The sequence below is a fragment of the Podarcis vaucheri genome (assembly GCF_965113315.1).
Source record: "Podarcis vaucheri genome assembly, chromosome: 14".
Taxonomy (NCBI): domain Eukaryota; kingdom Metazoa; phylum Chordata; class Lepidosauria; order Squamata; family Lacertidae; genus Podarcis; species Podarcis vaucheri.
In genome coordinates this window covers 31,893,244-31,918,182 of record NC_138752.1, presented here as the reverse complement: position 1 = coordinate 31,918,182, position 24,939 = coordinate 31,893,244, and the positions used below count along the sequence as shown (strand labels likewise).

The following is a 24,939-nucleotide window of genomic DNA, read 5'->3' as shown; positions in this document are numbered from 1 at the left end:
AGGTCAAAAGTACACAGGAAGGTCCAATGTTTAGCCTGAGAAATAGAAATTTAACCAGGTGTCCTCTCCCCCTCTGATTGGCTGAGAGGTTGGGATGAGGTGAAAATAATGTGTATAAATCAAGGTGGAAAATAAAGTAATTGAAGAATTAACAGTTGAAGAGTTCAAGAGCTTAAAAGGGCTGAAATACTTTGTGATGGAACATTGGAAATAGTATAGTTGAGTACTGCAGCAGAAAGAAGCCCAAGGAAGACCTAAAAGGGACCTAAAAGCTGGATTGAGGGTTGCAGATCAATAAGTACTGGCTTGTTTAATAATAGGTTTAGCTGAATGTGTTTATTTTTTTCCTGTGTTTCTTTTACGTACCCTTACAGCTAACACCTCAAACTATAAAGCTTGTTTTCTTTTTGGAAAAAAATACTGCTGCCTAACTTGTTGCCTTACTAAAACTTTAAGTAAAGCATAGTTTGTTTGGGATAATTGGGTTGATGCCTCCCTTTTCACCCCATGCCTAAGTGTCATGCCATTCTACCCAATATAGGGAGTTGGGCCAGTTAAAGTCCAAAAGTGGGAAAAACTAGTAGTGATGGTGATGATAGGGAGACGATACCCACTGGCGGAAGTGGTGATGTTAACAAGACATGGGGGACTGGTTTGCTTCCCTCTCACGGTGCAGACCACAGCCTGTGCTGTCACAAATGCACATTTATCCTCCTTGAAAAATACCACAAAGAAATGCTCCAAATCAAGGGCAGATGTGGAGAAAATAAGACCCAAAAGGCGCTAGGTTATTTTCCTCTTCCAAATTTTCCTCTCCAAGCTGCTTTTCTCCTTGAGGGGAAAATATGGAGTCCAGGAGTGGGGAGGGACTGCTGTCTTCTTCTGGAAGAGAGATGAGCAATTTGCGGAGGGCAATTCTGAGGGGAAAAGTGAGCCGAAGGGGTTAAGGCACCGTTCTCCTCACCCTCTTCTCATTTCATTCCCCCTTGTGCCCACCCAAAAATGGGTCAGAGCATAATTACACATATTTCACCACATGTAGTTTGGGTGAAGGGCCTTGGCTCGGTGGTTAGAGCACCTGCTTTGGATGTAGAAGGTCCCAGGTTCAGTCCCTGATGCATCCAGGTAGGGCTGGGAAAAGACTCTTGTCTGAAACCCTGGAGAGCTGCTGCCAGCCAGTATAGACAGTACTGAGCTAAATGGACCAAGGGTCTGACTGTATAAGGCAGCATCTTACATTCCCAGTTTTGCCCTTAATGATGTGTTTTTATTTTATTTTAAGGTACCTCATATACAAATGTGCATACAAATAAAGCTATCGTGTAGCTTATCTTTTGCATGTAGCTAATTACACGAACCATTGCAACGAGCACAAATATATATACTTTGCACGCAGATGGTGTAGCAAAGATGACTGAAAACATGAGCTGTGAGGCAGGAAATCTCCAATTCAGATTTTAACTCTGAGCTGTTACCTCCTGGCAAGCTGCTCTTCTCTCAAGCTTGAGCCTTGTTTGCAATTCGGGGATGATAAATACTGGTCTAATTTAGAAGATTATATATCTGAAGCCCTTGAAACGGACTGGATAAATGCTCAGAACTGCTTTTACGACCTCAGTTTGCACACATTATTCTGAGCTCACAGCTGGAGTTGGAGTCCTACCAGGCTGCATACCTTCAAAATGGGTTTAAGAAATCTGGATGATTTTGGAGTGCTGATAGCATTCCAAAAATTTCAGGGCAATGACCTTCTCTCAAGCCTCCCTTCTGCCTGGGGAATCTCAAGATTCCCCTGTCGGATAGAGGGGTGTATGTTGGGAATTGCAGAGATCATGTCCAGGCTAGGGGGTTCTGTTTAGTGTCAGTTTACAGGCAATTAGTAACACTTTAAAACCGGAGTAGAGGAAAGGGCTTCATCACCTCCCATGGATTTGCCAAGATACTTATCTGTCTTTGGCTGGCCTGAGAGGAGGAAGAAGGTTGCCTCATGATTCCAGGTGGGTTTTTACAGTGTTTGCAGATGATTTCCCTTTAAATTTAAGTTTGAATTTAAATTAAAAGACGACAGATAAAACCAGCATCCAGCTGGTGTGTTTTAATACAGATTTACTTCTTTTTTAAAAAAAGAAAAGACACACATAATGGAACAGCTGTGCAATTCCTCCTGTCGTAGGTGACCCATCGCACAGCTGTTGGGGTAGGTTATTTGGCTGGTTATGGTCAGTACAGATTGGTCTAGCTCAGGGGTCTGCAACCCGCGGCTCCGGAGCCGCATGTGGCTCTTTTACACCTTTGCTGCGGCTCCAGGGCGGATACTAGTGAGGGGAGGAGGCACATTGTGCGCCCCGACACTCCCCACTGTGGCGGGCACTGTGCTGGCTGTGACGTCGCATGGGGGCGGTGCGTGCGTTAGTCACGCACCGTCCCTACGTCACCTTCCCGCCCGCCGGCCCGCTACATTGTAAGGGGCATGTACGCTGGTCACTGTTTTGAAGGGGAGTGAAGAACACACACACACAAAAAGGTAACTTGTTAATTTAATGTTTATTTCTATGAGGAGGAGTAATTCTGAGGGGTCAAACAAAGAAATAATAAAAAGTGACAAAAAAGTTATTTTTATAATGACGAGTTTTGCGGCTCCCAGCTTTTTTTTCTTCGGAAATGGGTCCAAGTGGCTCTTTTTGTCTTAAAGGTTGCAGACCCCTGGTCTAGCTATTTTCTTCTCTATGATTCTGCCTCTCTTCAGACATGATTTCGACCCCTTCCATTTAACGTTTCCCTTTTCAAATGGCATGGCCTTTATATCTGTTTCTTTTCTCCACCCCACCCAACTGCAGGATGGGATCATGATTGCAGTGAGGGGAAAGGGGCATTTAAACCTTTCAGTGCGTACAATGGCCCATTGACACCCCCCCCCCCGCTCAAAAAAGAAAAAAAAAGAAAATTAGGCTGGGGAAAGAGGAACTGCCACTTGGTTGAAGCGTATTAGTTGGATTCTTGAAATCCAGAAGTAGAGTTGGTATTCCAATTCCAGCTTAAAACAGAACAGAGTGGATTGCAGGCTGCTTTAGCCAACCTGGTGCCTTCCAGTAATACGGATGCGCTGGCTGGGGTTGACAGGAGTCAACAGAACCATAGAATCGTAGAGTTGGAAGGGACCCCCCAGGGTCATCTAGTCCAACCCCCTGCAATGCAGTAATAATAATAATAATAATAATAATAATAATAATAATAATAATAATAATGGCATTCCTGACAAGACGACCATCCATCTTCTGTTGAGAAACCTCAGATGAAGGATAGTCCACCATCTTCCCAGGTAGTCCAATCTATTTGGAGGGCACCAGGTTGGCAAAGGCTTCCCTAGGGAGCTTTGTGGTGTCATTCTTGGGTCTTGCACATGTGCCCAAGGACAAACCCTGAACCATTGTGTGGGTCCGCCTTTTAAGTTGGGGAATCTCTGGGGCGGAAGCCCTTGCAGGCTCCTTCCACTCAGGCCCGCCTCGTTGCGAAACCTTTCCCCTCGGATCCCCCGATGACTCACTCTGGCACCGAGAGGGGAAGCTGGCTCCACTCTTAACAAACATCAGATCACTGGCATGCTGTATGAATGGAGACAATTATGCCCGCTCTGCTCAGTGGCAGGGACCCAACTTTGGCTTAGTGAGAGGAGCAGGGGCCGCAACAACATTTTTTGTGACAAGCTGTTTGTGGGGGAGAGGAAAGGCTTGGCTCCCTTTGCCGCTGTTTTAAAGCCTCTAAAAATAAGTGTTCTTAATGTTAAAGTTCACAAGAGGGAGGTGCTTCCGGCAGGCACTGGAACCGTCTTTCAGCCCTACCCTAGCAGGCTTTAAAAAAATTCTATATTAAAATATTTACTATATTATAAATATTAAAGGTAAAGGGACCCCTGACCATTAGGTCCAGTTGTGGACGACTCTGGGGTTGTGGCACTCATCTTGCTTTATTGGCTGAGGGAGCCGGCGTACAGCTTCCGGGTCATGTGGCCAGCATGACTAAGCTGCTTCTGGCGAACCAGAGCAGCACACAGAAATGCCGTTTACCTTCCCGCCGGAGTGGTACCTATTTATCTACTTGCACTTTGACGTGCTTTCGAACTGCTAGGTTGACAGGAGCAGGGACCGAGCAACGGGAGCTCACCCCATCGCTGGGATTCAAACCGCCGACCTTCTGATCGGCAAGTCCTAGACTCTGTGGTTTAACCCACAGAGCCACCCGCGTCTCGTACTATAAATATTACTGTATTACTAAATACGCTATGATATTTTGCTTTTTATACATACAACAAATAGCTGTACGAAAAGCAAATGTGGGAATGAAGTGGTGTGGCATAGTGTGTCAGAGTAGGAATTTGGAGGCCGAGGTTCTCGGACTATTATCAAACTCACTGGATGCCCTTAGGCCAGTCACTGCCTCTCAGCCTAACCTACCTCACAGGGCTGTTGTGAGGATTAAATGGAAAGGGGACAGTGGAATATAAATGTGATAAATAAATGAAATAAATTCAGAATAAAGCAGCCGGTGGCAGGGAGTCTAGAGGTTCCCGCTGGTTTTTGCAGCCTTTGGGAATGACAGAGCTTGTAGCCAGTTTCTCACAGTTTAGGATCCTTCCTCTTGCTTCGTTCGGAGGTGTCCATTCTGTGTGAGCGTTTAAAATATTACTTTGCTGCCGCTCCTCCCGTTACACTGAGGTCTTGGGTTACACGTAATGTGAACTGCTTCCTCGTACAAAAAGTTATTGTTCGTATCTAATTTCCACACACCGAAAGACTCTGTATATTAAAATATCCAACTTAGATGTCAGTTAGGAGCAGCCTTTTCTGCTCTTCATAATGTCAATTGCTGTGTGGTGTGTCATTGTCATAAGGGACGTGGATGGCAAGCCCTCCATACCATTGCCTCAAACTGTCTCCAGATAGCTTGATACTGAAGAATTGCAAGAAGTTCCCTGGACATGGCCCCAGTCAGTAACCTGGACGGCGGACTTCTGGGGGTCCCATGCAAACTGCTCCAAGGCCACATTCGCACCATACATTTAATATACTGTGGTGCTTTTTTGAACTGTCATGGCTTCCACCCTGGGAGCTGTACTCTGTGAAGGGTGCTGAACAGTATTAGGAAGCCGCTATTCCTTTCCCAGAGCTGCAGTTCCCAGAGTTCCTTATGAAAAGATACTGACTGCTGAACCACTCTGGGAATTGTAGCTCCACAACGGGAATGCAGTACTCCTAAAACCCTTTAGCATCCTAAACAAACTACAGCTCCCAGAATTCATTGTGTGAAGAAGCTATGGCAGTTTGAAGTGGTACCATACTGCTTTTAATGTACATTGTGAAGGTGGCCTTGCCAACTGGGATGACTAGCAAGGGAGCTGAAGATATTTCAGAAGAGATGGCAGGAAGGGAACATGAGACAAGTCCTTGGCTGGCATCTGTTTGTGTGCGTTTTTTCGGGCTTCACTGGAGCATTTTAAAACAGCCTGCTCTGAAATGCCAGAGTTCAGCAAAAGCTTTTTAGGACAGCTTCTCCCAGTCTGGTGCCTTGAAGATGTTTTGGACTATTATTTCTTACAACATTCCCATCAGCCCCATCCGTTTTATCCACACAACAACTCTGTGAGGTAGGTTAGGCTGAGAAGCGACCTTTTTGCAAGGAATAAAAATACACGCTTGGTTCTCCTGAGACTATCCTTAACTCATCTCAGGATATCATTAGGCACTTGTTGTTGACATGCCTGTGCCAGGGTCCTTCCAGCTCTTATTAAATTATTTACTCATTTTTTCTTGCTGGGAAATTTAATTACCCCCCAAGCTTCTTCAAAGCAAGTAAGTCAACATTACATTTTATTGATGTGCCGGATGCTTTTGTACTTGCAGACTTTGGAGTATCTGAGGTAAAGTGTTTGGATATCTTAATTTTTTCTCCCTAAAGCACAGCGTTTCCTGTGCTCTTATAAATTGCAGACACCCCTTTGCTGCTTTGTAATGCTCATTCCCTAAGAGCTAGAAAACAAGCATAAATTGTAGGACTTTCCCAATCTCCCCTTTAAAATCTCTGTGGAACTGTATCTGGCGCTCCCGAGAATGGATTTTCCTTGCTCTAAAGGGCTGACACCTGACTAATTAATTGTCCAGACGTCGCCTCGTTAATCAAGGCCAGTGCCAATGTTTATGGTGCTGAGTCTAGAGCAAAATATGCTGAGGAGGTTTTGCTTTTCCATAATAAGAAATGAAAAGCATTCTGCCACAGGAGTCCAAATAACCACGATGAACCTGTCAACAAAGCTAGAAATTCAGGCACCATTGCCACCACTCAGACGTAATTTACACATGAGCTTGGGTGGTAGCCCCGGAAACTGTTAATTGAGGGCTTGTAGCCAACTATTTTCTATTCAAAGTAGACCTATTGAAATTAATGAAACGATAAGTCCATCAATTTCAGTGGGTCTGCTCTGAGTAGGATTAACCACTGGGCACAAACTGAGATTTATCTGCTGTGCTGTTGGAGGAGCATGCCCTTACTTATTGCATTTCAGGGTCGGGTAACCTGCTTTAACCAGAGGGCCACATTCCCTTTTTGAGAGTTGTATGCGTCCACATGTGTGCGGTGGGCGGAGCCAGAGACCAAAGTGGGTGGGACAAAAAAAGTACCTGATTACACTAGCCTAGTTTCTATGCACACTCTTAACATCCCTCTCCATCTGGAAAATAATAATAATAATAATAATAATACAGTGGTGCCCCGCAAGACGAATGCCTCGCAAGACGGAAAACCCACTAGATGAAAGGGTTTTCCGTTTTTGAGCTGCTTTGCAAGACGATTTTCCCTATGGGCTTGCTTTGCAAGACGAAAACGTCTTGCAAGTGTTCCGATTTTTTTCCCGCTTTCCCCCCCTATTTCTAAGCCGCTAAGCCGCTAATAGCCTTTTAGCCGCCAATCCGCTAAGCCTTTAATAGCCGCTAAGCCTTTAATAGCTGCTAAACCGCTAATAGCGCTAATCCGCTAAGCCGCTAATAGGGTTGCTTCGCAAGACGAAAAATGCGCTAGACGAAGAGACTCGCGGAACGGATTAATTTCGTCTTGCGAGGCACCACTGTAATAATAATGTATTATTTATACCCCGCCACTCTGGGCAGCTTCCACCAAAATATTAAAATACAATAGTCCGTCAAACATTAAAAGCTTCAAACATTAAAAGCAAGAGGTATTCCCCCCCACCCAAAAAAAGTATATGAAAATGCATATCTTACGGGAAGTGTGCCTAAATTATATATATTAGTGAAAGCAACATTTTAAAAAATGCATTGAGAAATTACACTGCGCAGGTTTGGCATATTAAAGAGAATGCACACTGAAATTCTGCTGAATTTCAATTAAAACTTTTTTTATGATGTGGAAGTGTAGTGAGCCGAACTTAAGATTTGTCCAACCCTTCCCATCTCTCTATAGGGACGCGGGTGGTGCTATGGGTTAAATCACAGAGCCTAGGGCTTGCTGATCAGAAGGTCGGCAGTTCGAATCCCCACAACGGGGTGAGCTCCCGTTGCTCAGTCCCTGCTCCTGCCCACCTAGCAGTTTGAAAGCACGTCAAAGTGCAAGTAGATAAATAGGTACCGCTCCAGCGGAAAGGTAAACGGCCTTTCCATGCGCTGCTCTGGTTTGCCAGAAGCGGCTTAGTCATGCTGGCCACATGACCTGGAAGCTGTACGCCGGTTCCCTCGGCCAGTAAAGCGAAATGAGTGCTGCAACCCGAGTCGGTCACGACTGGACCTAATGGTCAGGGGTCCCTTTACCTTTACTTTTACTCATCTCTCTGGATTTCTGAGGGCGCCTGGTTGTGTGTTTTTTCAAAGTATCTCCAAAATCTGAATTGTGCGTTCCCAGGAACAGATATGAGAAAATCCTTATTTTCCCTGGAAGGTAAGGGGCCAAGGGAATGTAGCCAAGATTTGCTTTTGTTTTTCAAATGTCAGAATACAATTTGTATTTTGATAAACACAGAGATGATTGGGGGTGGTTGCCAAGGCCGGTAATTCAAAGCTAACAAAATTTCATAACAGCTCCAGTTAAAACTCTAATAAGATCCCAACAAGGCCCTTTCAGTAATGGATCTTTGAACCGTGTCATTTCAGTTTTTCTAAAATAATAATTTAAATAGGATTATTCTCTCTCCCCTCCAGCCCAGGTTCAAAGCCCCCCCCCCCCCGTTCTTGTTAAAATGTGTCCTTTGGGGTCGAGAAAGCTCAGAGTTCCAATATTATTCAACCAGTTAAATCATTTCCTGTTTTCTGCAGTTTTTGAAGAATTCTCTAAGGCAGGCTGGAAATATTTGCAGATACTCATGAACTTGCTGGCTTGCAGGCCCTGGGAAATATCCTGAGTTTGTTACATTGGTCAGGAAAGATGAGACAGCTGTGTGTGTGTTGCACAGGATGATATGAACCGTTAAAGACAAACTCAATCGGACCAGATAATATCCGCTGACCTAGTAATGTGGTTGCTATGGAGGGACAGAGAATTGTACATGTTACATTGGCCTAACTTTGTGCTACAATGCTGTGCTCCTTTATCCAAAACATTGTGTTTCCTAGAGAGAGAAAGAGATTGATGGTGGTGGTGGTAATTGACAGTTTGTGGTTTGATTGATTGATTGATTGGAGTTCAAGGTGGTACAGTCGTACCTTGGATCCTGAATGCCCTGGAAGTTGGACGTTTCGGCTCCTGAACACCGCAAACCCGGAAGTGATTGTTCCGGTTTGTGAACGTTCTTTTGGAATCTAAATGTCTGACGGGGCTTACGGGGCTTTGATTGGCTGAAGAAGCTTCCTGCAGCCAATCAGAAGCCACAATTTGGTTTCTGAACGTTTTGGAAGTCGAATGGACTTCCAGAACGGAGTCCATTTGATTTGCAAGGTATGACTGTATACATAGTTTTCCTCCTTCCCATGTTAGCCTCGTAACAACCGTATGAGGTAGGTTTTGCTGAGAAGCAGTGACAGGCTCAAGGTTGCCCAGTGAGCTTCATGGCTCAGGGGGGAATTTGAACCCTGGTCTTCCATGTCCAATCTTAATACCACAAGTTCCACTGACTGGGCTTGCCATGATTTTGACTAGTGACCTGAGTCTTAAACATGTTTCCATAACAGTAAGTTGATGGCCTTTGATTTTAATTTTGTTACATGTTTTTTAATTACATATGGATAGTGTTGTAAACCTTTTTTGTTGTTGTTCTTTTAAAATTATATGGCAGTATATAAAAATATTTTATAAATAAATAAATGAAACGGTCACCATTGGATCACCTAGTTCAGTATTGTCTAAACTGACTGGCAGCAATGGTTCTCCAGGGTTCCAGGAAGGGATCTTTTCTAGCCCTACCTGGAAATGGCATCGAGGATTGAACCTGGGACCTTCTGCATGCAATGGCATATATATATTCCTTCTGTAATCTGAAGTTTCCATATTCAGTGTCTGGAATCTCCAGCTCAAAGGAGCAGGGTGCCAGTCAATGGGAAGGAGCGTTCTTTGCCTGAGAGCCACTGCCAATCAGAGTAGGGCTTTGCAGGCTAGATGGACCAGTGATTTGATAAGGCAACTATTGTAGGAAAGACCATGCAAGAACTTCGTGTGTGAAAGGTGTTTGATTTGATCATTGGCACTTCCAGGGACAGCTGAGAGAAGGCTTCCTATTTGTAACCCTGGGGAGCAGCTGCCGGTCAGTGCAGGCAATCCTGAGCAAAATGGGCTAATGGTCTGACTCAGTATGAGGCAGCTCCTTATGTTCATACTGTATTCATTTTCCAAATATTTCAGCTATCCCTGCATTTGTTCTGCCTCTTGGGGAAAAATAAGAATAAGTTATTTTAAAAAGGCCCTTCACTTGGGCTCATCTGACTTCATACCTAGCATATTTCTCACTAATGGTAAGTATTTACGTGAGAAATCACATGATGGAGCGCAGAGCAAATAAAGGGGGGGGGGAGGAATTGAACGCAATCCAGCATTAATCTGTCTTGCTAGAAATAAATAACATGACATCCTGCTTTACTGTGGAAGACAAACAGCCAGACTGTGGAATACAATGCTGGAATCTGCTTTAGATTAGATTACATTGGGTTTATTTATTGTTACCCTGCCACCCCAGCAAAATAACTTTCAAGGCAATTTAACTGTTGATTAAGAGGATACACAAACATTTACCCTGAATATCTGTGTGGTAAGCCCTGATTTGCCTCTCCCATGATAAGAGGCTATCTGTTGTCGATTTCCAAAGAAAAGTATCCATGGTCCCAGATTCCCAGCCACCTCTGCCCACAAATTTTTGCTTTCTCTCCCTAATATGGATATGGGGAGGCTGTGGCCCTCCAGAGGTTGTTGGACTGCAACCCCCTGCAATGCAAGAATCACAACTAAAGAATCCCCAACAGATGGTCATCCAGTGTTATGGGATGGCACCTGAAACTAGACAAAGAAGGTTCCAGGCAAGCCTTCCTGGGGAGAGTATTCCATGAACAGGGAGCTACCACTGAAAAGGACTTATTCCAGGCTTCCTGAACCTTGGCCCTCCAGATGTTTTTGGCCTACAACTCCCATGATCCCTAGCTAGCAGGACCAGTGGTCAGGGATGATGGGAATTGTAGTCTCAAAACATCTGGAGGGCCAAGGTTGAGGAAGCCTGACGTATTCTGTTGCTACCCTCTGGGCCTCTTGTGGAGGGAGCATAGGAGGATGGGCCTCAGATGATGATCACAGGGTGTGGGTTGGTTCATAAAGGACGAAGTGTTCCTTGAAATCTCAGCAAGGAGAGGGGTGATGAAGAAATTGGAGGGGAAGGCAAGAATGTGGAGACTTTCCTCCAAGGGGTAGAAACAGTAAAGTCTTACTTTAATGATCAGATTCAGATACATTTAAAAACAAATCAAAACATCGTATTTTTCGCTCTATGAGACGCACCAGAACATAAGACGCACCTAGTTTTTGGAGGAGGAAAACAAGAAAAAAAATATTCTGAATCTCAGAAGCCAGAACAACAAGAGGGATCGCTGCGCAGCGAAAGCAGCGATCCCTCTTGCTGTTCTGGCTTCTGGGATAGCTACGCAGCCTGCATGCGCTCCATAAGATGCACACACATTTCCCCTTACTTTTTAGGAGGGGAAAAGTGAGTCTTATAGAGCAAAAAATACCGTAATAATAATCAGGGCTTTTTTTCAGCCGGAACTCAGTTCCGGCACCTCTCAGGTGGGCGTCATTGCTTTTATAAGAGAACAAGGGAGGTATGCTATTTTTCTTGAAAAATAGCACTGATAAATAATAACAATAAATAATACAGACTGCTTTTGTAAATTGTAGTAAAAGCTTCCTTGTGGGCCTCCACTTAGTAGGGGAAAAAACATTAAAATTGCCTCTTGAATTCCTGCAGGTTAGTTCCAAGGCAAAATCCAATGCCCTTTTGAACTGAAACCACCTATTTCTTTGTTGAGCTGGTTGGATGTTTGGTATCTTTATTGTAGTTTTTACACATCTGACACCATTTTCAGGGCTCATTTCTCTCTCTCCTTTTGCTAGCTGGATCCAAGCAGGGAGCCCCATAGAAGGGAAGTTCCCATAACTGAACAACTCTCACTTGTAGCTTGTGGCAGGAAAGAATCCTGAGCAGGTCTTAATAGCCGGACAGCTTTTCTCCTCATTATAGCACCATAGAGGGAGAAGCTTCATGGGCAAAAATTCACCCTTCTACTCATCTGTCTTAATAAAGGACGGGAGCCATTTAAGGAACCTGGGAGCCCTAAATTGGTCGGGGGCGCTAACCCATGGACCCTGTGACGTACAGTTCCCATCATCCTTGACTACTGGCCATGCTGGCTGATGGGGGCTGTAGCCCATTAGTAACCTCAAGTTACCGCCTCTGCTCTACAACATCCAAGCCTCCGAGGAGTATTTTGAAAAATGTTATTTGCATTAGCATCTATTGAGGGACCCTTCTTTGTAAAGAAAAAGGCAGGTAAATAGAAAATCTGCTCCTTTCTCCTCCTGTGCAGACAGCCATTTGGAAACTATTCTTTGTAATTGGATTGTTTACACACCATTTTTTTCTTCAGAGATAATTTGCAGCCAAACCTTGGGGAGTTGTCATCAGGTGGTAACTCTTTTCTCTGGCAAATGTGCTGGAGAAGAGGAGGGAAAAGAGAGAACACTTTTATTTATCGCTAGCAGCCTCGTACCTGGCGTCGCTCAGGAATTCTAAGAAACCAACAAAATCAGTTTTGAAAAGTTCGGTCCGCAATCTTACTTCGAATGGCATCTAGTTGTATGCAGAGATAGACAGGAAACATTCATCTCAGGAACCATCATGCAAAATTTTGTTATAGTATCTTAAAGGTATAGGTACCCCTGGCAGTTAGACCCAGTCAGGGACGACTCTGGGGTTGCGGCGCTCATCTCGTTCTATATAGGCTGAGGGAGCCAGCGTTTGTCCTCAGGCAGCTTCCGGGTCATGTGGCCAGCATGACTAAGCCGGTACTGGTGAACCAGAGCAGTGCACAGAAAGGTGCCGAAATGCATGGTGGAGGGCCTTTTTTGTAGCAGTCCCTGAATTTTGGAATTCTCTCCCCACAGACTCCTACCCAACTTCTTCACTATATGGATTTTGACAAATGTTGAAGACATGGCTCTTTACCCTTGCCTTTGACACCTGAGATGTGTGTTTTTAGGCCCCATCCTATTCCTGAAAATGCAATATAACTATTTTTAATCCTGAATTTTAATTGTTGTAATCTGCCCTGGTATCTGCTGGTGATGGGTGAGTAATAGTAATAATAATAATAATAATAATAATAATAATAATAATAATAATAATAGCAGTTGTAGTGGTATATTGCTGAGCTACGGTTTCCCCCCTAAAATAACAGGAAGCTGCCTTTTATCAAGTCAAACTGTTGGCCCTTCTAGCTCAGTAGTGATTGCACTGACTGGCAGCAGCTCTGCAGGGTCTAGCATAGGGGATCTCTCCCAGGGTTACCTGAAAGTGTCAGGGACTGAACCTGGGACCTTCTGTGTGCAAAGCAAATGCTCTATCAGTGAGCCATTGTCATTAACAGCTAAGCAGAAGATCTGAATCCTGGCCAGAATCAAGAGACTCTTCCCATTGCTCCACACAGCCTCTCTTGCTGTGTCTGCGCTGCTGTTCTCTGCAGGCCACCTGGTGCAGATTGGGGGCGGTTGCAGGCCCTCTCTTGCTATCTCGCAAATGGAATTATCGCCTGTGTGTCATCACTCAGCTCTCATTTCGGGGGACAAGGGCGTCTGTGCCAAGAAACTTGGCAGGCTTTCATTTTCAGGCGTTTTGTCTTTGTAAATCTGGAGAGGCATCTCAAATGTGATTAAGGTACCAAAGGGAACATAATTTGCAGAAGGTCATCAGCCTGCTAATTTGCTGGCATGCCTGGCAGGGCAAAAGGAGGAGGAAAGGGGATCCCAGCATTTGATCTGCCCTCATCTCAGGACATGTTACTCACACAAGCGATGGGCAAATCTTTCAGTTTCAGTTTTTCTCCCATTTTCTCATCCCCCCACAAATCTTTAGTTCTCCACGTTTCCACATCAGGTTGCAAATTATTATTTTTTAATAATATTCATCAGTGGTTTAGTTAGAACTTCTCCTAGAATACACATGTTTGTGAAAACCATGATTTAGTTTTATGTGCAAAGCCTTCCCAGTGGTGCAACAATGGTTTGTTTTCTAACAACAAAACATGGTTTGTAAGTCATCAACTTACAGACCAAAATTCTGAAGGTACGAGGTTGGGGAAAGATAGCCTGTGCTGACAACATTAAAGCCTCTGCTCTGGTGACTCTGCTGGGTGCCTTGTTTGGGTCCCAGATAACCTGCTTGAACTTCCACTGTCTGCCGCTGGCCTTGTGCTTATTCCATCTTGTGGCACTATTTCCTGTAAAAGAAAAAGAAAAAAAAGCTGATATAACATTGCACCTTTTTAAAAGGGTGAAATGCTAAGGCAGGAGTCCCCAAGATGCAATTGCCCCAGTGCTGAACTCAGCCCAACACTGCTCAAATAGTAAAGACTTTGTGTTGACATGGGAACGGTCCCCCCCCAGCCACAATTGCCTCTCCCCAGATATGTCACCTCACTTGTTTGTGGCCCTGTGGTGCTCTTGTGGTACCTGTGGTTCGCTTACAGGAAACCCACAACCTTTTGGAAGAGAAAAAACACTGACGTGTGAAAAGCCACAGATTTCTAGGACTCACCAAGCACTTGAACTTCTTTGCATAGTGGTTGTCCCCAGCTAAGTTCTTCTTAGACTCACTGAAAATAATGAACCTAAGTTAATTATGTTTCCCAAGTTAACAAAGGGTCTGCTCTGAGTAAAGTTATCAGTGGATCAAGGAGATGGAGTGACTGCCCTGTGAAGAAAGCTTGCAGTGTTTGGGACTTCTTAGTTTACAGAAAAGGCAAGAAAGAGATGACATGCTAGACGTCTCTCATGGCAGTAGAACTTGTGGACATCTAATGAAGCTGAATGTTGGAAAGTACTTCTTCATGCAATGCATAGTTAAACTGTGTAACTCACTCCCACAGGGGAAAATGATGGCCACCAACATGAAAGGCTTTAGAAGAGGAGTAGACTAAAGGAAAAGGCTATCAGTAGCTATTGCCCATGATGGCTTTGTTCTTGCCTCCACAGTCAGTACTTCTGAAAACCGGTTGTTGGAAACCACAGGAGGGGAGAGTGTTCTTGTGCTCAGGTGCTCCTTGTGAGTTTCCCACAGGCATCTGGTTGGCCAGGATCCTGGGCTAGATGGCCCATAGCCCTGATTCAGCAGGTTCTTCTTATGTTCTGAGGGACACTGTGTTAATGTTTTGATTTTGAAAATCAAGGGTGTCTGATCCATTCAAATTTACTAATGTTTTGGATTGTGAAAAATGCTACATTCTAAATTGTGCCTTGCCGGTGTGCTGTAAACCAGGGGGGTTTCCAAACTGTGCTCTGAGGATCACCAGTGGTCCATGAGCTTAATTCAGGTGGTCCACAGCATGCCTGTGAAGATCAGGACCCACAGCTGTGATGGACTGTGGTAGCAGATGCTTTGGGACAGACTGGAAGTGGCAGGTGGGATGAAGTGACTTGAAAGAGGCCAAGGGAGGATTAGCAATCAGAAATGGATTGCAATGCATTTTGAATTGTGGGAATTAAAATTGTGATGCCAAAACCATGCAGCGTCTAGAATAGTGCGTTGCAATTGCGACATTAAGTGGTCTGCCTATTGACCTGTAGCAATTTTCAAGAGCTCCTTGGAAGCTGCTGCTGTAAACCAGAGACCATTTTGCTGGAAAAGAAGTTCACTTCTGCAATTGGAGTAGGTTATGTGAATTGCATGTATTTGCACCATGGCATCTTAGTTTTGCATCATTTATTCTGCTTCCAACTTTTAGGTTCAAGTAATTTGAAAAATTTTCAGCAAGGAAAAGTGTTGACGAAGGAATGCTTTCTGGAGACCACCGTTGGACAGAGTGCTTTTGTGCTCAAATCCTGTGTGTGGGTTTCCCACTGGGGCATCTTGTTGGCCACTGTGAGAACAGGATGCTGGACTGGACGGGCCATTGGCTTGATCCAGCAGGGCTCTACTTCTGTTCTTAATTGAAGGCAGAAGGACAGAGAGTCTCCACAGTCATAAGGGATAGGAACACATGTTGTTTTTTCAATGTCCACACATTTAGCTAATGATAGGCCGCTCACCCCATTTTTTGGCAGCATTTAGCCTCTCAGATAATCCTATGTAGGGTGTTTTGTTTAAGATCTGGTTGGTCAGGCGTGCTTTGAAGTGGGAGAGGGCCCTGAACGGGTGGGTCTAATTTTATCCTTTTGTCACTTAGCAAGCGTATTAAATTTATTCTGTCAGGAGGGATTGGACAATTGGTTTTTAACAAATGCACTTCCTCTAATTGAGTCTATTTTTAATCTGCCCCTGTTTGGCCTTGTGGAGATGGGTGGGTGTCTCCTGTTCAGGGCTGTTTCCTTAGTGCATTTTTTCTTATTGTGTGACACTTTTTATTTCTACAAAGAAAGAGAAAGAAACAATCCCACACAACAATGGCCTCTGTTCCTTCCCAAATCCAGGATCTGAACGGGCAACCCAAGGACCTCTGCCCACGACTTTGCCATCTCAAGAAAGGCCCCACTGGCTACGGGTTCAACCTCCACAGTGAGAAAGCCAGGCCCGGGCAGTTCATTCGGTCAGTAGACCCGGATTCACCAGCATCCAAGGCAGGACTCCGACCGCAGGACAAACTCGTTGAGGTAACGGATGACAGCTTGAAGGGAGGAGGACCTAGGAGCAGAAGCACTCAGCCTCCACCTGAACACTTCCACAGTAGCCCATTGCCCTGGAATTGTTCATTCACCTTTTTATGCAGAGCCCACACTATGACACTGTCAAAGACCTGCATGTTGGTGTTTGAATTCTGTCTGTTTCCAGTCAGTTTGTTGCAAGGTGCCTTCCTGCAGTGTTTCTCCATGAAAGAAAACGTGCTTCTGAGCATGTGCAGAGTAGCATTCTCTCGTCACTGAGCAGCTGCTTCCAACATCTGAGATGCTCAGGCAGGGTTAAATTCCAGGGGGAAAAATAGTTTGGAAACCCTGAACCCCCATGTTTCAGAGAGAGAGAGAGAACAATTGCTCATCTCTGTGGTTGCCTCTTCTTGCCCTCTCTGCAGGAACACACCTGTTCTTCAGCGACGGAACTCTCTCGCTTTCTCTCCCCTGAATCTTTAATGCCTGCAGTGCAACAGTACATGTGTGTGCGTGTGTGCGTGTGCACATGAGAGGGAGGGGTATGTGAGAGGGAGGTAGGAGAGGCCACCTAGGAGGCAGGTGTGCTCATGAAGACAGATTTTGCTTCCAGTACTCAATATGTCACCGATAGGTGGCTGATTATTAATTTAGCAACCCCCTGGCACGTTTCCTGAAGTGCACAAAGAGGGGAGGAGGTGAACCTGTGGAATTTGGAAACCTGATCCCAGCTCTTAGGGGCTCCCATAAATGTTTGATGCTCAGCAGCTCCTCTGTTTGGGCTGTGGTGCCTGTTCTTGTGAGGTGGGGGGGGGGGAGGAACTGTTCAGCCTCTGCTTCATGTTTTTCTTGCCTCGTCTTCTTTCTCTTTGCACCTGTCTCCAGCTTTGAAGCAACTGCCAGGGCCCTGCCTGCAAAGGTGCAGGCTGCAGGTGGCAACAACAAGTGTTCAAATGGAGACAGTGTCCCAGCCAGAAGCCCTTGGGAGGCTTTGAAGAGCTCTCCTTGGCTTCTGGCTCCCCTCCAGCTTCACCTTCCTGTTGGCTACTTGAGGCAGGCAGCTGAGTCTGTAGTGGAAGAGCGGTCAGGGCCTGCCTCTGGCAAGAGAAGCCATTTGGGTGGTTGCTAGGAAATGGAGGCCCTCAGAAGAGCCAAGGGTTTTGTATTCCCGCACCAGAGTGCTGTCTGCTTCGCTGGGGGACTCCAAGCTTATTTTTTTACGTACTTACTTACTACATTTAAATTGTGCCTTTTCTTCTGAGGAGCTGAAGGTGGTTTACATGGTGCTTCCCTCGCCTCACTCCATTTTATCCTAACAACAATCTTGTGAGGTAATCTAGGCTGACAGTGACTGGCCAAAGGTCATATGCTGTGAGTTTAGCAACTGTGGTCCAGGGTATCCTCAGGCTCGCCTGATCCCTTAGATCCTTGCCCAATCACTGAGATCTTTCAGGGAGTCTCTGTTGGTGGTCACCCATAGCTCAGGTGCATCGTTTGTAACTACCAGAAGCATTCAGTGTAGTGGGACCAAGCCTGTGGAACTCCCTCCCACCTGAGGTTAGACAGGCCCCGTCCTTGCTGAACTTCAGGTGCATGATAAAAACTGGCTTGTTCCAGCAGATATTTTAAAATAGTGCTTGGTTTTATGATTAACTTTTAATTGTTTTATTCTCTGTATGGTTTATTTTTATGGACTGCCCCCACACCCCGAAATGCTGGTGATGGAGCAGTAGAGAAATTACTTTAAAAAACCAAGCAACAACTTAACCACAGCTTTGGTTTGATAGGTGAACTCAGCACCTTTGCGGGGCTAAGAGCAGCCAGGTCAGGGATATTTGGGGGGAGGTGTAATCCAGATGGGGAGCATATTCTGGATCAGAGCCTCACGACTGCTTTTGCTCCAGGATAAGCACTTGGCTAAGCATGTCACTACCTTGCCCATGTAACTAGTTTGCTGACATTTCCCCTCCAAATCCCCAAAATAATAATAAAAAGAAAACAGGCAAAGCAGAAAGCAGCAGCATACCACATGATGAACTGATTAATTGCCTTCTATTGTCAGGTGATAATTGGCGCCCGGGCATGAACAAAATGATCCCCTTTGCTCCATTATCCTAGGCTAGCAACAAAAGGGCAGTGATTGTTTGTCAAAGCCGTGAGAGCCACAGTGTGGAGTGAATTTCCCCTTTGTCCTGGTTTAAAATAGCAGATCATAGCAGAACCATTCCCCTCTGGCTGCTGTTGGTTCCTTTGTTCTAAAAGGGACAAAACCTTTCAGCTCTTTATATCTATCTATTGGAAGGGGGGGGGGAGCAGTTTGTTACAAAATCTAATGCTAGATTAAAACAAAAGAAGAGGCCAGCTGGATCAGGCCAAGGGAGGTGCCATCCAGTCCGGCATCCTGCTCTCACAGGGGCCAACCAGATACGCAAAAGATCTCCAAACTGTCTCCCAAGGCAGCCCCATGTGAAATGCATTGTGGTAATCCATCCATTCATTCTCTCCCTCCTACCTCTCTGGTTTTCTCTCCCTCAGGTCAACGGGATCAACGTCGAGGGCCTGAAGCATTCTGAGGTAGTGTCACATATCAAGTCCAAGGAGCATGAAGCCACACTGCTAGTTGTGGACCCAGAAACAGATGAGTATTTCAAGAAACTGGGCATCACCCCTACAGAGGAGCACATCGGAGGTAAAACATTTCTCCTCCCTAGAACCAACTTTAGCAGAGGGGGCAGGGATTTTGCAAGGGAGAGAGATGTCCCTGTATAGGCCCCATCCACACTATACATTTAAAGCACAATAATACTACAGTGGTACCTCGGGTTACATACTCTTCAGGTTACATACGCTTCAGGTTACAGACTCTGCTAACCCAGAAATAGTACCTCAAGTTAAGAACTTTGCTTCAGGGTGAGAACAGAAATCGTGCTCCGGTGGCGTGGCGGCAGCAGGAGGCCCCATTAGCTAAAGTGGTGCTTCAGGTTAAGAACAGTTTCAGGTTAAGAATGGACCTCTGGAACAAATTAAGTACTTAACCCGAGGTACCACTGTACTTTAAACAGCCACAGCTCTCTCCCCCCCCCCCCGGGAACTGTAGTTTGCTATGGATGCTGAAATTTGTTAGCAGACCTCTGTTCCCCTCACAGACTAGTATTACCAGAGAACCTAACCAATAAAAGCACAGCAAAGGGAATGAAAACAAATGACACTTTTTCAGTAGAGTAGCACCCCTTTATTATGTACCCAGTAGCAGGGGGAAACCCGACACCCCCATTATATAATTTTTTGGGCTCATATGATTTTGAACTGTGGTTCTCACCACACGACTGGAAGTATAATGCGGTGAGATACAAAACAATCTGTAGTTCCCAGAATTCTTTTGGGGAAGCCATGACTGTGTAAAGTGGCAGGTTAACTGCTTTAAATGAATAGTGCGGATGTGGGATACGTAGGTTCTCTTCTCCGCCACAGTTTCATCTTCACAACAACCCTGCAAGGAATGACTGGCCCAAGCTTTCCCAGTGAGCAAGATGGCCGAGTGGGGATTTAAACCTGCAGTCTCCCCCTAGCTTGGCACTCCATAACAGTTGTGATGGCTGAGCCTGATGGGAGTTGTAGTCTGAAACATCTGGAATGCACCCAGTTTGGAAAGCCTGCTCTTTAGTTAGCGTCAAAGCATGTTCCTTGTCTGCAGTACCCGTTAACAATGAAACATCTTGGAATCATCTCTCTCTGCTTGAAGTTTCTGCAATCACTCTGAACATTCCTCCAATCTTGCCAAGGAAGAGAGTTGCTCTGGGCATGTGCAGAGTTTCCCCCTTCATCACAGAAATTGCAACCAGGTTCCATGCACTGGGGATGAAGGGGAGAAGAGCTCTGCCAGGTTTCAGCTCCAGACACTTTCACAAACGAAGTACCAGCCACTGGCCTGGATTCAAGTAGAGAGCAACATTTTGCAAAATAGCCGTTTTTTTAAAAAAAAATTAGCAGTGGATACCCCCTCTACTGGCCTTGCAGTTTTTGAGTTTTGTAAGCTGTTGCTTAGCCAGAGTTGGGGGGGGGGGTGGAGAGACCACTGGGTTCCACCAAGCATCCATATCCCTGCTCTCCTTGCAACCCCCAATCCTCCTTCCTTGGCTGGGTTGAATGGAGAGCTCTGTGTGTTTTTAACACAGCTGTTTCTTATCTAACTAAGCTGAGTTCTGCCTCCAGTGCTGGATTGTCTTTTCCTGGCCTTCAGTGGAGAGAGGAATCCAAAAGAACGACTTGGAACAATTCAGAACTGGAGGGGGGCGGGGGGCGGGCGGTGGATGTAGAGAAATGGTGTCAGATGCTGAGAGCAGGAGCAAAATAAGAGATAGGGTCAGGGAGAAACTCTTTTTCTTTCTTGGCATGGTGGATAATAAAGCCCCTGTTCTCCTCTTGAGGAGATGCAGCTAGTATGGTCACCCAGTCCCAGAAAGTGTGAAGGGTTTCGGGTTGTCTCTTGGAGTGCTGAGGCCTGTTTTCAAGCGATAGCTGAGGAGGAGGAGGGCCAGACCAGCTGCTGCTGAGTTACAGGCAAAGGAGAGAAAGAGGGGGAAGTCTTGCAGGAGTGACGAGGCCTTTAGAGCCCACATCCACAGGATATCAGTAGGGATGCTTCTGTTTATGAAATCGTTGCTGCATGTTGACTGTTACAGATGGTCTGGTTCCTCCATTTGCTCCTGATGTTGTAGAATAACTTTATGGGCTAAATCTGGGACAGGAAGAGACCACACAGCAGGTAGAGTGTTGGACCACAGTGGACCTGGGTTCGGATTCCTACTCATCGTCAGAGGTCTTGTGGGGACTTTGGTTCTAATTTATCCAAGAGCATAAAGGCAGCCTTGCTGAATCTGGCCAGTGGCCCGTTTAGTCCAGCATCCTATTCTCAAGCAGGGCCTGCATGCAGTATTTATATATACCGTATTTTTTGCACCATAACACTCACTTTTTTCCTCCTAGAAAGTAAGGGGAAATGTCTGTGCGTGTTATGGAGGGAATGCCTACGGGTGGCATGCCTACGGATTTTCCTCCTCTAAAAACTACGTGCGTGTTATGGTCGGGTGCGTGTTATAGAGCGAAAATACGGTATTTCTCTCTCTCTCTATATATATATACATATAGAGAGATAAATATCTCCTAACATTCAAAGTGGTTTACAAGGGAGACAAAACAATAACATTATCAATGAGAATATTAACAACAATAATTTAAGACTTTCAAAAATTTAAAATAACAATACACTATATGCATAGGCTTGTCTAAACAAAAATGTTTTTAGTGGGCACTGAAAAGAGTACAGTGAAGGTGCCTGCCTGATATCAATAAGCAGGGAGTTCCAAAGTGTAGAAGTTGATGCACTAAAAGGTTTCTTCCAGATGTTGAACGGGTATTATGCAGCACCTGTAAAAGTGCCAGTTCCAAAGATCTGACCTGATAAAATAACATTTATGCCTGAAGATATTCCTGAAATATATCTGAAAGAATACCTGATAGGATGTTTATTATTATTATTATTATTATTATTATTATTATTATTATTATCATCATCTTCATCATCATCGGTCAAGATACAAGTCAGTGAAAACATAATAACAATAAGAAAGGAAAAGAAATGTTAGCAATGCGTATGCACAAAAAAGGAGAATAGGCATAGCGAATGCAATACTATGTGTCTAAATAGAGTTAATGTATCTACTTTAATGATCTACAACGTTCTTAAGAGTGTGCATAGTTTTATATTTTCCTGTCAATACATTATGAAAATGCTCCATTTTCTGCAGAAAGATTATGAAGTTGCCTTCCTTCACTTAATTTTATGGGGGAAATTAAAGGGACTTTATAAGAATGCCCCCCCGAGCCCACTAGAGCAGTGGTGGGGAACCTCCATCTTACGGGTGCCTCTATACCTGATGCCATGTGGCAAAAATGCAACTCTCTGCTAAAAGTGAAGTTGCCTTGACAAGTGTTGCCATAGTCCCTGGCACTTGCAAAGGCACAGGGTTTTGCAAGACCTGGCAGACAGCTGGGCCATGGTGCCTGCAAAGCACTGTGCCTAAACAAAAATGTTTTAAGCAGGTGCCAGAAAGAATACAGTGAAGGCGCCCGCCTGATGTCAATAGGCGGAAGCTCCGAAGTGCAGCATTCATGCAATCAAAGTCACAGCTGGTTTGGCCCTCAGAAGGACATAGGAACAACCCTCACCTGCAAATGTTTGGTGGGGCTTCATGGGGAGCCTTTTTTTTGGGGGGGGGTATGTTTAATAGATTATTTTAATGTTCTGTTGGAAGCCACCCAGAGTGGCTGGGGAAGCCCAGCCAGATGGGTGGGGTATAAATAATAAATTATTATCAGGACATTTGTTGAGTTTCCACATGACTGTATTCAACTGGGGTTCTTTCTCTTTTGCCTTCAGGTGGACTTCCTCAGCCCATGACCAATGGGTCAGCACAAACGCAGGTAAGCGATGGGTACGGATGGGTAAATCTGTCTGTTTCTGTCTCTCTTGGTTTCTTATTCTTCCATTCTTAAGTTCAGTTCTCCATATCATTGGGCATTCCCCCCCCCAAAAAAAAAGTCCTCATGAAAATATCTGCATTTTAGTGTATTTCCCCCCTGATATACACATTATTGTATGCAGTTTTACCCAATATACACATCCTTTTGCAAAGCAATTTCCTGGAATAAGAAGCATTTTGATGCATACCTGACCCTAGTATATTCATTTTTGTACCCTTTCTCTGCCTGGAGAACTGCACTGCAAAATTGGGAGGAATGCGAACTTTGAAAGATGACTGTGTTTTGAGTTCCAGTTTGGTTTGCCTTGAAATGTAGACTGAATCAACTTCCACCCTTACCCTGTTACCTGTTCAGAATGTACAGCAGAGCTGAGTGCAGCTTTCTTCAGCCTGATGCCGTGCAGGTGTGTTGGACTACAACTCCCATCAGCCCCAGCCAGCATGGTGCCCGTGTCCTTGTTCCATAGTGGCTGGGGCTGATGGGAGTTGTAGTCCAACACACCTGCAGGGCACAAGGCTGGGGAATTCTAGTTTTCTGCCAGGTATTCACCTTGAGTCACAAATTTAAGATGTGACACATAGGATGTGTCCATTTCGGATTAACGAGATCCCTGGCTATCTTCCTACACTCTCCTCAGGTTTCTGTGGCTTCAGCAACCTTTGGCCCAATTTATTTAGATCTGTCTTCCCTCAGTGCTAGGAAATGAGATGGATCACATGAGATCGAAGGGCCGCAACCTATAATGAGAAATCCTTATCAAACTGACCCAACACAATATGCTGCCTTTTCTTAAGAACTTCCGTGACTTGTTCTCTGCCTGGAAATTTATTGTGAGCCATCCAGGGGAAAGATTGCAATGGAGATTGTGTGGGTTGACCCACCTTCCTGTTCTTCTTTGTGGCCCATGTTTCCCCAGGTGGCACCACCACGCTCACCATGCTGGCACAAAACCTCAAGGCACTGTCCTACAGCTGTCCAAATCGTGTTCTTAACCCCTCCAATTCCACTTTTCTTGTAATAAACACACACCCTCTTTCCATTCCTGACAGCTGAATGGGGGATCCATGTCCTCGTCCCACAGCGATTGCCAAAGTCCTGAGAAGGAGTCTGAGGTAAACAAAGTGATCCCATTTCTTGACCTGCCCAAACACTGCACAGGAAACTTCGTATATATTCTTTCTTTTCCCACCACCTTTGCATTGCCAAGGAAATCCGCTGGACCTGCATCCTTCCAGGGGTCCCCCTCTGGATCCTGCCCCTTCTTCCTCCTCCTTCTGCCTCTGCCAAGTTCTTCCTCTTCCTCCTTCTCAGTGTCTCTGTGGCATCCACCCATCTTCTTTTTTCTCCTGCTTCTATTATGGAACAGGCTTTTGTCTTCTGCTCATCTGGACTGGGACATTTTCCTGCTTTCTGGCCTTTCACCTCTTGCAAATCCCAGGGGCATTTCTGCACCGACTACCTCCTGCTTCCTGCACAACTTTTCCAAGCTTGTCGCCCTTCATGTGGCTTTAGGATCAGTGAGTGGTGCCCCTCTCAGTAGTTCTGCCACCCTTAGATGTTTGGCGTGGTAGTGGCCTGGGGGAGGGCATTCCCCGTGGCAGCCCCAAAATTGTGGAATTCCCTCCCCACAGAGGTGCACCTGGCACCTTGACCCTGGCCTCTTGGACACCTGAGATGTATATTTTTTAGGACCCACCCTATTTTTGTGGCTGCTCCTGTCAACCTAGCAGTTCGAAAGCACATCAAAGTGCAAGTAGATAAATAGGTACCACTCTGGCGGGAAGGTAAATAGAGTTTCCGTGCACTGCTCTGGTTCGCCAGAAGCAGCTTAGTCATGCTGGCCACATGACCCGGAAGCTGTACGCCGGCTCCCTCGGCCAATAAAGCAAGATGAGTGTCGCAACCCCAGAGTCGGCCACAACTGGACCTAATGGTCAGGGGTCCCTTTACCTTTAATATTGTTTTGGGGGACCGTTAATTCTAGAGAAAAGGCGAGCAAGGGATGACGTGATGGAGATTTATAAAAATTATCTGTGCAATGGAGAAAGTGGCTAGAGAAAAGCTGCTCTT

The 24,939-nt window shown here is 45.3% G+C and overlaps 1 protein-coding gene across 2 annotated transcripts in view; it reads left to right on the top strand.

Annotated features, from left to right (window-relative positions):
- NHERF2 (NHERF family PDZ scaffold protein 2) overlaps positions 1-24,939 on the top strand; it is a 60,680-nt gene that overhangs the window by 27,015 nt on the left and 8,726 nt on the right. The window contains exons 3-6 of one of the 2 annotated variants that reach the window (XM_082199018.1): positions 16,156-16,335; positions 18,862-19,015; positions 22,766-22,809; positions 23,919-23,981. In XM_082199018.1, the coding sequence (XP_082055144.1) occupies positions 16,156-16,335; positions 18,862-19,015; positions 22,766-22,809; positions 23,919-23,981 (441 nt within the window). The remainder of the gene's footprint in view (positions 1-16,155; positions 16,336-18,861; positions 19,016-22,765; positions 22,810-23,918; positions 23,982-24,939) is intronic. The other variant, XM_082199019.1, reaches the window with a different exon arrangement.